Genomic DNA, 16192 nt, shown 5'->3' with positions numbered 1-16192 from the left:
ACTAGCTTTGAGCTGAAGAGCTGAGGGACAGAGCCCAGGCCTAGAGTTCAGGCCCCACGACCGGAACCCCCCCTCAAAAAAAAGAATAAACTTGGAGCCACACTACTTCTAAATGTTTCATTTGGGGATATGTGGTTGAATTTGAAATATGAGATAGCAGGAATGAATTTCTCTGGGAAGACAGAGGAATCCCTTCTTGGTCTTTTAGCAGTAATAACAGAAATTCTTTTGATTACACCTGGAAGCGTACTAGTGAAAAAATTTTCCTTTATATCTTCCTTATCTTCCTCACTGCTTCCTACTAGTACTTTGAGGAAACTATTTGGAAAGAAGACTCAGGCCTATAGAAGATGAGAAAAGACATAGTAGTAAGAGCAAAGACAAGAGACAGTGCAAAAGGAAGTTTCTTACCACTTCCATTTCATTGGAAGTCTATTATCCACAGGCAGCAGGGTCTACAAGTTTAATGGAAGGGAGAAGGGAAGGAATTCCTAAATACTAGGCATATGCATATGGCAGTCTAAGGAAACAATGAACTAGCTGGAAACCAACTGATACAGCCTATTAACGACACAGGATTTCTTACTTTTTGTCAGTCATGGGGCTTGAACCCTGGGCCTGGCCACTGTCCCTAAGCTCTTCAGCTCAAGGCAAATACTCTACCACTTGAGCCACAGCACCACTTACAGTTTTCTAGTGGCTACTTGGAGATTAAGAGTCTCAGGGACTTTCTTGCCAGGCTGGCTTTGAACCGCGATCCTCAGATCTCAGCCTCCTGAGTAGCCAGAATTATAGGCATGAGCCACTGTCGCCCGGCTTAGGATTTATTGTTAGACATTAAAGTTTTATACACATAAAACTTTATATGAATATACACCTATATATGTATAGATACACACAAATATGTGAAATCTATAAGCTCTGTTTACTACCTCCTTGTTTATATCTTTAATATAGTATTTGATAGGTTACTAAAGACTTGTCTTTGTAAATTAAGAAATTTTAAGCTCTAAAAACTTACCAAGTAGTTGGAGCTTCATCATCTCCCATTTCACCTTCTTCTACATCCATTCCTTCCTCTCTATCCTCAGAGTGCTGAATTTAAAAAAATGGACAGCTTGTCATGAAGCAGCCAGAAGGTAAATGCTACAATATTAGGCCAATTACACTCTGAGAACCATTTAGAGACGTCTAGTTACAATAACTATCCAGATCTATAATGTTTAAGTCAATGGGAATTCTATATGATAGGATCCAAGAACATAAGAAAAGTATGACAAGAACATAACACAGTCTTAAGACTCAAACCAAGTCGATGGCTCACACTTACAACCCTAGCTACTCAGGAGGCTGAGATCTGAGGATCATGGTTTGAAGCCAGTCCAGGCAGAAAAGTCCTCATGAGACTCTTATCTCCAATAAGCTATTCCGGAAAGCCAGAAGTGGAGCTGTAGCTCAGGTGGTAGAGTGTTAGTCTTGAGCACAAAGAGGCTCAGAGACAGTGCCCAGACCCTGAGTTTGAGCCCTAGGACTAGTGGGGGCAAAGGGGAGTCTCAAACTAGTTATGTTTCAAAGCAAGGCCAACAGATCCGCTCTGGTCTATAGTAAATGTTTTAGAAATATATACTAAGAGGCAATTCATTGAAGAAAACTTCCAGTCCACATATAAATTCTTTAACTTTGATAATAATCAAAGAAATGTAAAACAAAAAAACAATTTTCAAATATTTTTATCAATTAGGAAAGAGTTTAAAAAAATTCGTACTTTCCAGGATTGGTGCAAGGCTGTGGAAAGTGGGCAGGTAGTCTATGTCAATAGTAGTAGTATAAATGCTAATAAGCATGAGGGTGTGGTCAAGTGGTAGAGTACCTACATAACAGTGTAAGTCCTTAAGTTCAAACCCTAGCATAGCAAAATAAATAATAAATAAATGGGTATAGCCATTTTGAGAACTGGGTGACACTTATGACAAAAATTTCAAATAAGCAAGCCAGTAGCTCTTGTCTGTAATCCTAGTTATCTACTTGAAAGTCTCAGATCTGAAGGATCACAGTTTAGCCTGGGGAGAAAAGTTTATGAGGCCTCTTGTCTGAACCCATCTCACTGGGTGTGATGACCCATGCATGTTATCCTAAGATAGGTGAGAAGACTAGGAAGACTGTGGTGTAGGTCAGCTAGGCAGAAAAATCTGCAAGACTCTATTTCAACAGAAAAAAGCTGGGTATTGTGGCACATACTTTTTATCCTAGCAGATAGTGGTCCAGGCACTTACCTAGATGGCACAAAAAGGGGCAAGAGGCATGGCTGAATGGTAGAGACTAACAACAAACCCCAGTATTGACAAAAGAATTACCTACATATTTTAGCAACAATATATACTATTCTCTGAAATGCTATGGACAATTTTTTATACTTGAGATTAGCTAAGTGTCCACTGACATGGGATTTTGATATATCTTACAGATTTATCAAAGTTGGGTACTGGTGGCTCATACCTATACTCAGGAAGCTGAGATCTGGGGATCCTGGTTTAAAACCAGCCCTAGCAGAAATATTGGAGGGCCTCTTATATCCAATTAACTAGCAAAAGGCTATAAATGGGGCCTGGAAGTGGAGTGCCAGCTTTGAGTGAAAGAGACGAGTTCAAGCCCCAGTAATGCACAAACAATAAAAAAGACTTATCAAGGGTCATTAAGGAACTAGAGGTATGGCACAAATAGCAGTGAGTAAGAAAAACAAACAAAAAAAACAAGTGAAAGTGTAAGGGCCTGAGTTCAAACTCAAAAAAAAAAAAAGTACATTAAATGTACATTAAAAAGACATTAAAGGGCCAAGACAGATCTAAATTGCTGTAGAAATAACAGGTAAAAGAAAAAAATGAGCTAGGTGCTAGTAACTGGCACCTTAGCAACTCAGGAGGCTGAGATCTGAGTGAGGATTATGGTTAAAAGCCTGCTGGACAGGAAAAGTCTCTGAGGCTCTTATCACCAATTAACCACCAAAAAGGTGGAAGAGCACTAGCCTTGAACAAAAAAGCTCAGGTATAGTGCACAGACTGTGAATTCAAGCCTGGGACCAGCACACACAAAATATTTTTTTATAAATATCTTTTGTAAGATTTCATACCAGTCTTACCTTCTGACCCAGGGTGCTTTCCTGCTCATTGGTATTGAAGACAGTAACATTTTCCAGGTTAAACTGACTCTGTAAGTTAAGTCCTATTAAAAAAAAAAATTCTTTCAATGCAAATCCACTGACACCTAAATCCAAAAAAAATGAAATGCTAAATCTGTAATTTAGCAAAATATCAAGTCAGAAATATTCCACACTTGTACATAAATGATCACAATAGGTCATCTTATTTTCTTTTTGAGACAATCTTGCTGTGTAACTTAGGCTGGCCTTGCGCTATATAGTCCAGGTTAGCCTCAAACTCGCCATTCTCTGGCCTCAGCCTCCTGAGTGCTGCAATTACAGACATGAACTACCAAGAACGAATCCATGCAATGCAAAACAGAGCATTTATAATTTCACTAATAAATATAAATTATATCAATTGAACATGGTATTTAACAAATAAGTAAATATATTATAGTTAAATCTAATAAAAACCATGTTTCTTCCTGTTAGAGAACTAATAAGAGTCTCTCCTTGAGACCCTTATAAGGAAGGATTGCAGTTTGAGGCCAGCCCAAGTAAAAAGATGGTAAGACCCTAGGGTAAAAACAAAGGTAGGTGTTGGCACATGCCAATAACCTCTTGCAACCTGGAAGGTGGAGACTGTATGATCAAAGTCTTGAGGTCAGCTAAGACAAAAATTGTGATGCCGTACTTGAAAAGTAACTAAATCAAAAAGTACTGGAGGCAAGGCTCACGTGGTATAGAGCTTACCTACATAGCTTTAACTTTTTTTTTTTCCCCCCTGATGGGGCTTGAACTCTGGGCCTGAATGCTGTCTCTCAGCTCTTCAGCTCCAGGTTAGCACACTTGAGCCACAGCACCACTTCCAGCCTTTTCTGTTTATGTGGTGCTGAGGAATTGAACCCAGAGCCTCATGCATGTGAGGCAAGCACTTTACTACTAAGCTTCCTTCACAGCCCTTTAACTTCTTTGACAGTAAGAAGTGTGGTTTTCAGAAACTATATTTCATTAACTATATTTACTTATACCCTGCTGAACTGATGTAATTTATATTGCATTGTGTTGATTTGTTCTTGTATAGTATTGCATAAAAAGATTCATTTAAGCTGGAAGTGGTAGTTCATGTCTGTAATCCCAGCATTCAAGAGGCAAGGTCAAACCCTGGTGTTACAAAAAAAAATTCAACATTAAGCTAAACATGGCAGCAGACATTATTATTCGAATTATATGGAAGGTGAGGTAAAGGGATTGGAATTGAGGCCAACTTGGGCTACTTAGATGATGTTGGAAGGAAGGAAGGAAAGAAAGAAGAGAGGGAGGGACGAAATGGGGAGAGGAGGGGAGAGAACAGGAAAGAAGGGGAGGGAAATGGAACAATAAGTAAAACAAACAAAAAAATGACATTAATAGAAGGATTTACAAATAAGCACCAAGGCCCTATAGTGGTAATTATCCTGATATTTTAAAAGTATAAACAAGGTAAGTTGCTAATTCAATAGGAAAAGAATAGTTTTTCAAAAATTAGTGGTAAGACTGGTATCCATGCAAAGAACCTGAATCTCTACTTAATACCATATACAAATGAACTCAAAATGGATCAGAGCTAAAATTCAGGAAAACATAGGAACAAAACTTTGTGACCTAGGGGGAGGGAGGATGGGAAGGGAAGGGAAGGGTAAACAAAAGAGGAGGCTACAATGCTTGATTAGAAATGTACTCACTATCTTGCCCATGTAATTGTAACCCCTCTGTACAGTATTTTCACACACACAAAAAAACAAACAAAAAACTTTGTGACCTATGCTTAGAGAGTAGTTTAGATAAGACACCAAAAAAGCACAAGCAACAAAAGAAAATAGATAAATCTTAGCAAAATTTAAAACTTTTGTGGTATTAAGAGATCAAGAAAACAAACAGGTGGTAAGGAGCTGTAGCTTAATGTTATGAGTGTGTGCTCAGGGTGGGGAAGGTGGCTCAGTGGTGGAGCGCTTGCCTTGCATGCATGAGACCCTGGGCTCAATTCCTCAGCACCACATAAGCAGAAAAAGCTAGAAGTGGTGCTGTGGCTCAAGTGGTAGAGTGCTAGCCTTGAGCTAAAGAGCTGAGGGACAGCGCCCAGGCCTAGAGTTCAGGCCCCACAACCAACAACAACAACAACAAAAAAAGAGTGTGTGCTCAGCATGTTCCAGGACTTGGGTTCAATCCCCACAACCAGTAGGGACTGAACTCCCCATAGCTATCTCCAGAAAATATTGAACATTTTGCATCTGTTAAGGGTCTATCTAGTGTCCAGAATATTAAATGAGTACAACAATAAAAATACAAATTACTTAAGTGGGAAAAGGATAGCAATCCATCTAAGAAAGAAATATAAATGGCCAATAAACATATAAAAATGTTTAATACAAATAGTTACTAGGGAAATGTAAATAAAAGCCATGAGGTATCACTTTATACTGATGACAATAACCAAAAAGACATTAACAACAGGATGTGGCAAAATTAGAACCTACATGCATTACTACAGGACTGAGAACTGGTACAGTCTTGTTATAAAACAAATAGTTCTTCACACATTTAGAGTTACTGTGCCTCCCCTCTTACCTCCTCTCTTAACACAATCTCTTCTTTCTTCAGGAAAAACTCAAACTTAAGTGTTAGCAAGTAAAGCATTTCTGCTTTAAGTATATATCCAAAGGAAACATAACATCCATACAAGCTGGGTGCTGGTGGCTCATGCCTGTAATCCTACCTTCTCAGGAGGCTGAGATTTGAGAATTGAGCTTTGAAACCAGCCTGGACAGGAAAGTTCATGAAAACTGTTATCTCTAATTAACCACCAGAAAACTGAAGTGGTGCTGTGGCTGAAAATGGAAGAGCACTAGCCTTGAGCAATAGAGCTTAAGGGACAGTGCTCAGGCCAAGTTTAAGCCCCACAACTGACAGAAACAAAGCAAAACAAACAAACAAAAAAAAAAACACCAAAAGACAAATCCACACAAAAACCTGTACACAAACGTTTATAGTCACATTACTCATTACAGTAAAAAAATGGAAACAATCCAATTTATCAAGTGGTAAATACTCAAAATCTAGTGTTATTTATAGCTATAGAATGTGGTATCATTTATAGAATGTGCTACCATTACAGAAAGGAATGAAGTAATGACACATGCTTTCACATAAAAACTTTGAAAATATGCTAAGCAAAAGAAGTTATCCACAAAAGAACACATCTTGTATTATCCTAATTATGTTATGTGCCCAGAATAGAAAAATGTTATTAGAATTAATTTAAGCATAGGTGGTAGAGCACCTTGCCCAGTTAAGTATATATAAGGTTATGAGTTCAAACCCTAATACTGTCAAAAGAAAAGAAAATTAAAAAGTTGACTAATGGTTGCTTAGGACTTGAGGAAGAAATTAAGGACTGATGTGAGTGGGGAATGACAACTAACAAATATAGATTTCTTTTTCTTTTTTTACTCTCCCTCTTGCTTTTCCCCTCTCTCTTTCTCCCATGGCATTGGGAAACATGGACACACAGAGCTTGCAAACATTATTAGGGAATAAGAAACTAAAATGTTTAACAGTAGACTAATAAAAAGTTCTCTTGAAAATGAAAGATATGACATAATAACTAAAATAAAAAAATTCCTGCCGGGCGCCGGTTGCTCACACCTGTAATCCTAGCTATTCAGGAGGCTGAGATCTGAGGATCGTGGTACAGAGCCACACTGGGCAGGAAAGTCCATGAGACTCTTATCTCCAATGAACCACCACAAACGAAGTGGCGCTGTAGCTGAAGTGGTAGAGCCCTAGGCCTTGAGCTGAAGAGCTGAGGGACAGCATTCAGGCCCAGAGTTCAAGCCCCACGACTGACCACCCCCCCCCCGCCCCCCCCCCAAAAAAAATCCTTTGCCAGCAGATGATTAACAACAGCTGAAAAAGTAGTTACCTGGAAAACAGTTAAGAAAATTACTTCAGGGGCTGGGAAGGTGGCTCAGAGGTAGAGCGCTTGCCTTGCATGCATGAGGCCCTGGGTTCGATTCCTCAGCACCACATAAGCAAAAAAGAAAAAAGCCGGAAGTGCTGCTGTGGCTCAAGTGGTAGAGTGCTAGCCTTGAGCTGAAGAGCTGAGGGACAGCGCCCAGGCCCAGAGTTCAGGCCCCACGACCAGACCCCAAAAAAAAACAACAAAAAAACAAAACAAAAAAAAGAAAATTACTTCAAAATGTCATGGAGAGAGACCATTAGATTTTTTTTTTTAATTATAAAGAAAAAGTGACAATAGGGATACAGTATATACAATATATATAATCAGACATTTAAGAAGAGAAAAAATATACACATTTAAAGAGATAATGGCTAAACTTTTTACAAATTAAGTGACCCTATAGACTTAGATGTCCACAATTCTAAACATAATAAAAAGGCCATGTATAGATTCCTAGTAAAACTAAAGAAAACCAAAGAACAAAGAAAATTTTAGATCAGAGAAAAAAATGTATAGTTGTCTTCAAAAAAGTCAAGAGATCTGTAGCTACTCAGAAAGTGAAATCTAATAACTGCAGTTCAAAAATAGCGAGACAGGAAAATCTGTGAGACTCATATTTCCAATTAACCACACATACACAAGCCGGAAGTAGAGCTGGGGCTCAAGTAGTAGAGTGCTATCCTTGAGCAAAAAAGCTTGGGAAAGCAGCCAGGCCCTGGGTTCAGGCCCCAGTACTGCCACTAAAACAAAAACAAAAAACAAAACAAAACCCTAGTGATGAGCACACAATTTTAAAGATTATATCTGACAAGCCAAAATCTTTTATTTAGTGCCTAGAACTGTAAGTTTACCAGAACCATTTTACAAGAAAAAAAGAGAAATAAAGATTTTCAGGCATTAGATCTGTGCTAAAAAGTCTAAGGAAATATTATCAGAGATGGAAAGTTATAAATACAAAAGTGGGTCTATATTAATCCTGAGTATATAAAACAAATAGGAAAGAAAAAACAGCCTATGTATGGTATGACAAAAACAGTGCATATAACTCATTACAAGCATATACTATAAGTCCAACTACAGGCAAGCACTGTTGTAAGCTCTTTATGTATTTTAATTTATTTATCCTTACAAGAATATATAAAACAGATGGTTCCCTAGTCTTATATTTTCTTTTCTTTTTTTTTTGTTGGTCATGGAACTTGAACTCTGGGCTTGGGTACTGTCCCTCAGCTCTTCAGCAGAAGGTGAGTGCTCTATCACTTGAACCACAGTGCAACTTCTGGTTTTCTGGTTGTTTATTGGAGATAAGAGTTTCATGGAGGGCTGGGAAGGTGGCTCAGTGGTAGAGTGCTTGCCTTGCATGCATGAGGCCCTGGGTTTGATATTTTAGCACCACATAAGCAGGAAAAAAAAAGCCACAAGTGGTGCTGTGGCTGAAGTGGTAGAGTGCTAGCCTTGAGCTGAAGAGCTGAGGGACAGCGCCCAGGCCCAGAGTTCAGGCCTCACAACCAGACCAAAAAAAAAAGAGTTTCATGGACTTTCCTGCCCGGGCTGGCTTTGAACCTTGATCCTCAGATCTCAGCCTCCTGAGTAGCTAGGATCACAGGTGTGAGCCACCAGCGCCTGGCCCTAGTCTTGTATTAAGGCAGGGAAAATTGAAGTAAAGAAATATTAAAATCTGGGGCTGGGAAGGTGGCTCAGTGGTAGAGCACTTGCCTTGCATGCCTGAAGCCCTGGGTTTGATTCCTCAGCACCACATAAGCAAAAAGAAAAAAGCCGGAAGTGGCACTGTGGCTCAAGTGGTAGAGCACTAGCCTTGAGCTGAAGAGCTGAGGGACAGTGCCCAGGCTCAGAGTTCAGGCCCCACTACCGGACCAAAAAAAAAAAAAACAAGAAATATTAAAATCTGGTATAAACAATCTGCAGACAGGAAAGGTTATGAAAAACTGGCCGTGTTCCATTTCTGAGGCTGGACAACAGTGGTTATATAAAGTTTGTAGTTTTCATAATTATTATACTCTACATTTGCTTTACATATCTTTCCATGAGTATATTTCACAAAAATTTGTAAGAAAAAAATCAAATGAGAGGAAATACCTATGACTAAGCAGTAGTCATTGAAGGAAAAAGAAGCAACAGAAAAACTTATAAAATGAAATATAGACAGGCTAGTTCATATATACATATTTCAGTATGATTAAATTGCATATTAATAAGATTTGAACTTAAAAAAAATCAATGATCAAGGATTATTTATACAAAAGAAGTAACAATTTCTATGCCATCTTTCAGTTTTCTACAATCATTTTTCTTATTATGATACATTTTGATCTTAAGAACTGAAAAAAGAATTCCTGAAAAGAATGTAATGTATAAACACTTACCTGACTTTGGCATGGGGGAGGACAGAGGGGGAGATGGGAAGGGATGGGAAGGGGAAACAAAGGAGGAGGAAACAATGCTTGATAAGAAATGTACTCTCTTACCTTGCCCATGTAATTGTAACCCCTCTGTAGGGTATTTTCACAATAAAAACAAAACAAAACAAAACAAAAACCCACTTACCTGACTTTTCAGATAGAGGAAAAAGTCTGGCCAAAAAGAGTTGAATTCGTCCACAGAAGACTGTATTCTGGGACTTTGATAATCTTCTTAAGAGATCTATTAATGTATGGGAATGAATGTTACACAGAAAAGATCATTCTATAGTTATTATAATAACACATAAATTTCTTAACCAGTTTGTACAAATGTTTTCTTAAAATAATGGTTCTCAAAACTACTATAAATTAGGAACAAAGTAAGTGCAATATGGAAGATGAATTTTACTGAATCTAAAAAACTTTCCTTGAGTTTGCACCTAGAAAATGAATAGTTTAAAGCAAATGATCAATTTTTGTTTGTTTTCCTTTTGTTGATACTTAAGTTTGAACTCAAGGCCTCATCTTTGCTTGCTCAGCCGGTGCTGTACTACTTAAATCATGTTTTCAGCCCTGGAGATGGAGTCTCTCAGACTTTCATGCTCAGGCTAGTTTAGAACTGCAATCCACCAGATCATAAACTCCTGAGTAGCTAGGATTTCAGGTGTGAGTACCAGTACCCACCTAATTTTAAGAAATGAGAATATTATTTACTAAATTATCTTTAAAACATTACTAATACTAGTATTTAATAAACCTGTTTGGGGCCACATTTACATTTTTTTAAAAAATCACTTTTTAACTGAATTACTTACCATTGCACATACGTAGTAAATAATTTTTCCCAGCAGAATAGAATGTATTCTGAAATTAAGACAAAAATTGCTATCCTTCAGTTCTCACACTTTTATTATAAACTACAACTAAGGTATTAAAGAACACTAACATACGCGGAGAATCTACTGTGCTACTTTTCCCTTTTTTGAGTTAAGAACATTTCAATGAAATAAAATAAGTAAATAGTATGATTTTGAGTAACTTGTTTCCATCTGACTTTTTTACATTTTTAAATCCAGGGTCTTACTATGCAGCCTAGGCTGGTCTAGGACTCAGTATCTTCCTACTTGTGGCTCCTGAGTATGGGACTGTAGTATACCATCAGGCCTGGCCTGAAGTATCTTTTCAAGTTAATTTTTACTGCTCAAATCTACACTTCAAATTTTTCTCTACAAAAGGTTATTTGTCTCTCCCCCAAAACCACAGTATATAATAACTCTTTTACAGAAACAAAGTTTTTGACAACTCACAATATTAAAAATGTCAGAAACCCCCTCCACTATCTTCAGAACTCTAGATCAACACACAGATAATGATGGCAGGAAAAGAAACTAAAGCACTTACTGATTTCCAAGTAGCAACATTTTTTTCCACAAAAGTGAATATTGTATCACATTGGTCCAAAGGAAGACAATCCAAAACATCTCCCAACAACACAAAAGGTGTAGATGCAGTACAAATACCTTCAAGTGAGGCACAATTTGAAAGTTTAAACTATAGAATAAAACAGCCTATGAAAAATAATTTTTAAGAATAGCTTAAGAGGCATATGGTCATACATAACGTTTTAAAAGGACAAGAAATAAAAGCAACCTAAAAAGCTCCAAATGGGACACACTTAGGTAATTTCTGATATGTGCACTCAATAAACATGATGATACCATTAAATGTGTGTGTATGCCCATCCTGGGACTTGAATTCCAGGCCTAGGCACTGTCCTTGAGCTTTTGTGTTCAAGGTTAGCAGTTTACCACTTGAGCTCCCAGCTCTACTTCCAACTTTTTGGTGGTTAGTTGGAGGTAAGGGTCTCATGGATTTTCCTGTATAAACTGGCTTCAAACTGTGATAGCAAGGATTACAAAGGATTACCTCCTCACACATAGAGAATACACCTTATTCATTAACCAATCTTCAAGTCTTAGCTTATTACCAGGCACTGGTACTATGACCATGGAAAGAATAGTAAATACTCAAATATTTACTGATAGGATGATACAACTGGCGAAGAAAGTACCAAAATGAGTAATGGATAACAGAGAAGTGTAAACTAATTTGATAAGAGCTAAATTCTTGGCAAAGGTGGGAGTCAGGCAGAACTTAAGAATGAACAACTCGTGTATGGGAATGGGGCGAAAAACTGGGAGAGTGCGAGGAAAGGGGTGACACTGTCTAAAAAGAAATGTACTCTTTACCTGACTTAAGTAACTGTAACCCCTCTGTACATCACCTTTATAACAGCAAAAAAAAAAAAAGAAAAGAAAAAAGGCAGAAAACCCAAAAATAAAACAAAAAAGAATGAACAAGGGGTTGGGGACATAGCTCAGTGGTGGAGCACGTGTGAAGCCATGGGCTTGATCCGCAGCAGCACCACATACACAAAAACTAAGACTAAAGAAAAATAAGAATAGGGCAGGTAATGTGGCTTAGTGGTAGACTGCTTGCTTGGCATACATAAGGCCCAGAGCTTGATTCCTTGGTACCACATAAGCAATAAATAAATGGAAAAACAACCATTAAAAACTTAAAAAAAAAATCAAGAATAAAACTCGGAGAGGTATACAGAGAAGTTTAAACCACTTACCTTCAGTTACTCCCCCAATAGCAAGAGAGATAATAGCTAAAACATTTTCACATGATGAATGATTTATCTACCAACAGAAGAGAAATTATTTAATTTAGAAGAGTTCAGACTACCTTGGTAACAATCAAAACATGTTCTCTGACATTTAATTGTTACACAAGAGATTTCTTATAGAAGATATAATTTTCTTCTAAAATGAATATATGTAGAAATATGTCAATAAGCGTGTGATTCAATTAAAATCCAATAGTCTCAGGGAAATGGACACATTAGCAAGACTAAGTCCATAAGCTAAATGCTGAGGCTGTAACTCAAATCAGAAGCACAAAGCAAAATAGGATCTGAATACTGACATTAATACTGATGCATCAAATAATATATTTGACAAATGTCTGAGAGGAGGAAGATAGTGCTTAATCATAATAAGCACTTATTGAACATTCATTATGTTGCTTTGTACTAAAAGAATGGCATTTCCCTCATAATGGAAAAATTACTAAGGCTGAAAAAAACAAAGTATTATGACCATGAGAAGAGAATCTAGCTCTTAAAGTCAACATATGTGGTAAAAAAATCAGCTGTTGAAAAACGTCCTTTCATTTGGGAGTCCCACTCATGGCAAATAAATTCAGATTCTTTATCATTAGACCAAATTTCTCTACCAAGGAAGGAACCCTTACTGATGAGGAAAGAAAGATGGTAGAGGAAAGTGAAGGAATGGAAGTCTAGACATTCCTAAGTTGAATGTCCTTTGATTCAATCTTTTATGTCAGTGCAGGATATGCAACTCTTTGTATAGCAAAGAGAGAGATTTACCTTCAGCCCTCTAGTTTTTGCTTATTAAGATTACATGTCAATTTTTCTTATGTCCAAATGTTTACACTGCACCTGTGCTTAATTATGATCTAATTCTTACTCTGAAGATCAAGTCAGCTTTCACAAGGCAGCCAGCTCATGCCAGTAAAAAAAAATGCCATATTAGAATATACATTCTAATGATAAAAGCAATCATCTAATAGGAGTTTATTAATGTGTCAGCAAAACTGTAACCAGGGGAAAAATATACTTACAATTTCTTCTTCTAGAACACCTCTGAAAGCCTGGTCAAGGGTACATTTTTTTTCATTTTCACTATTAAAAACAAAAGACATGTCATTTTTCTTAAACAGCTCCGTGTAAGTATATAAATATTTAGGCAAGTACTTTTCACAGACAATAATATCTTACCTGCCAGGTAACTGGCTGAAGGTATTCAACAATGGCTTGATATTTTTGTTGTTTAAGGCCTCTCTGGTAGATTTCTATAAAGGCAAAAATGACCAATTGGAGAGGTTTTGCTTATTGTTTACTGAAAAATGTACTATTCTTCAAAAGTTGGTCTAATTAAGAAATATTTATGAGGGGGAAGGGAATCACTTGCCAGTCATTCTCAATAGCTCTTATTTCAAATGACACTTAATAATACAGATCCTTATCACTTTAAATCAGTGAAGTTTCTTTTTTTTGGCCAGTCCTAGGGCCTGAACTCAGGGCCTGTGTGCTGCTCCTGAGCCTCTCTGTGCTCAAGGCTAGTGCTCTACCACTTGAGCCACAGCACTACTTTCAACCTTTTCTGTTTATGTGGTACTGAGGAATTGACCCAAGGCTTCATGCAGCCTAGGCAGGCACTCTACCACTAAGCCACATTCCAAGCACATAATTTATGTCAGGGAAGAGTTTCTAACTAGACTTTTTCATTTTAGGTTTTCCCTTGTGTCATCTCTTTAAGTATTGTATACATGCTAGTGTTTTACTGGGTGCTGATGGCTCATACCTATAATCCCAGCTACTTAGGAGGCCAAGATCTGAGGATCCCAGTATGAAGCTGGCCAATTAACCAGCAAAATGACAGATTGAAGGTGTGGCTCAAATAGTAGAGCACTAGCTATGAGTGGAAAAGCTAAACAAAAGAATAAGGCACCGAGGGCTGGGAATGTGGCTTAGTGGTTGAGTGTTTGCCTAGCATGCATGAAGCTCTGAGTTCAATTCCTCAGTACCACATAGACAGAAAAGGCTGGAAGTGGTGCTGTGGCTCAAGTGGTAGAGTGCTAGCCGCGAGCAAAAGAAGCTCAGGTATAGTGCCCAGGACTGAGTTCAGTCCAGGACTGCCAAACAAAAACAGAAAGATATGAAAACATTTTGGCCAGATGCTGGTGGCTCATGCCTGCAATCCTAACTACTCAGGAGGCTGAGATCTGAGGATCATGGTTCAAAGTCATAGCATAAAAGTCCCTGTGAGCCTCTTATCTCCAATTAACCACACACAAACCTGTGTGGCTCAAGTGGTAAAGCATGACCCTCAAGCACAAAGAGGCTCAGGGACAGTGCCCAGACCTTGAGTTCAAGCCCTAGAACCAACCCCAGGAGAGGGGGAAAAACACTTTGATATGTCTCCTTATTTACACCGTTTGGTTCTGAAGTTTTATCGCTCCCCCATCATCTTGGATGTTATCTCACTGAATTTACTCAACCTTATTCATGCACTATTCACTAACACATACCTCCACTAAAGGCTGGCCATTTTTCACCATTTCTTACCATGCTTGTTCTAGTGTAGCTATATACTCATACTGTTCTTCCCATCTGTCTATCCAAATTCAATTTATTTTTTCTGCCCATTTCAAGTCCTACCCCTGAAGGTATGTTCTCTAGCAGTCTCTAACAAATAGTAAGCAATGAATGAATATCTGCTGATTAAAACCGGTCATAACTTAAACACAGAGTGAAGCCAACCATTTGTTATAAATTTACCTATTTGGCAAGTCATTATATTGCCTCATAAAGGAGTTAAATCTATACAGTGAATGTCCACTCCAGGATTAGCCTTTGGAGCCTGGGTAATATGAGACCTATCTTTACCTCCTTAAGCTTCTCTTTCCTCACCAGTTAACTAAGAGGGTTGCTGGGGGCTCAGAAATGGAGGGACAAAGGGTGAAGAAATGAAGCAGTGGTACTCACTAGACACTATATTGAAAATGCACTATACAGCTTTGTGGGGGACAGGAGAGAAAAACTGGGAGAGCAAAGGTGTGACATTGTCCAAAAAGAAATGTATTCATGTGGCAAGGAATGTGGCTTAATGGTACAGTGCTAGTCTAACATGCATGAGGCCCTGGGTTCCACTCCTTGGTATCACATAATCACAATAAATAAATAAAATTATTTTTTAAAAGAATCACATTTTGGGCGCTAGGAAGGTGGCTCAGTGGTAGAGCGCTTGCCTTGCATGAGGCCCTGGGTTCGATTCCTCAGCACCACATAAGCAAAAAGAAAAAAGCCGGAAGTGGTGCTGTGGCTCAAGTGGTAGAGCGCTAGCCTTGAGCTGAAGAGCTGAGGGACAGCGCCCAGGCCCAGAGTTCAGGCCCCACAACCAGACCCCGCCCCCCCAAAAAAGAATTACATTTTTATTTGTAAAAAAACATTCATTACCCAATTTATGAAACTGTAACCCCTCTGTATACCACCTTTCAATAATAATAAGAGGGTTGTTGATCCTTACTTCAATCGGCAGTAGAAGCATCACCTGGGAGCTTGTTATAACTACATAATCTCTGGCTGTCACTTTAGACTTAGTTTAGAATCTTTACTTAACAAGATCTCCAGGCTGGGAATGTGGCTTAGTGGTAGAGTGCTCACCTAGCATGCATGAAGCCCTGGGTTCGATTCCTCAATTCCACCTACACGGAACAAGGCAGAAGTGGTGCTTTGGCCAAGTGGTAGAATGCTAGCCTTGAGCAAAAGAAGCTCAGGGACAATGCCCAGGCCCCGAGTTCAAGTCCCAGGACTGGCAAAAAAAAAAAAAAAAAAAGGAAAACTCAACAAGATCTCCAGTTCATAACACCACATGTTGAAGCCTGAGAAGCAATAAACTAGAAGATCTCTAATTAAGTGGTCCCTTTAGGGGCAAGAGGCGAGACTACAGATTTGATTCTGAGTAAACTGAGGGAAAAAACCTC

At 38.3% G+C, this 16192-nt stretch overlaps 1 protein-coding gene across 1 annotated transcript in view; it reads right to left on the bottom strand.

Annotated features, from left to right (window-relative positions):
* Thoc1 (THO complex 1) overlaps positions 1-16192 on the bottom strand; it is a 40331-nt gene that overhangs the window by 22981 nt on the left and 1158 nt on the right. Inside the window, exons 2-9 of the mRNA XM_042675354.1 lie at positions 13425-13498; positions 13268-13328; positions 12198-12264; positions 10961-11079; positions 10375-10423; positions 9705-9800; positions 3137-3219; positions 1022-1095 (exon numbers count right to left, since the gene is read on the bottom strand). Coding sequence (XP_042531288.1) covers positions 1022-1095; positions 3137-3219; positions 9705-9800; positions 10375-10423; positions 10961-11079; positions 12198-12264; positions 13268-13328; positions 13425-13498 — 623 coding nt within the window. The remainder of the gene's footprint in view (positions 1-1021; positions 1096-3136; positions 3220-9704; positions 9801-10374; positions 10424-10960; positions 11080-12197; positions 12265-13267; positions 13329-13424; positions 13499-16192) is intronic.

The sequence above is a fragment of the Dipodomys spectabilis genome, unplaced genomic scaffold, assembly GCF_019054845.1.
Source record: "Dipodomys spectabilis isolate Male_0828 unplaced genomic scaffold, ASM1905484v1 ptg000024l, whole genome shotgun sequence".
NCBI classification, from domain to species: Eukaryota; Metazoa; Chordata; class Mammalia; order Rodentia; family Heteromyidae; genus Dipodomys; species Dipodomys spectabilis.
This window is presented reverse-complemented; position numbering and strand designations above follow the sequence as displayed.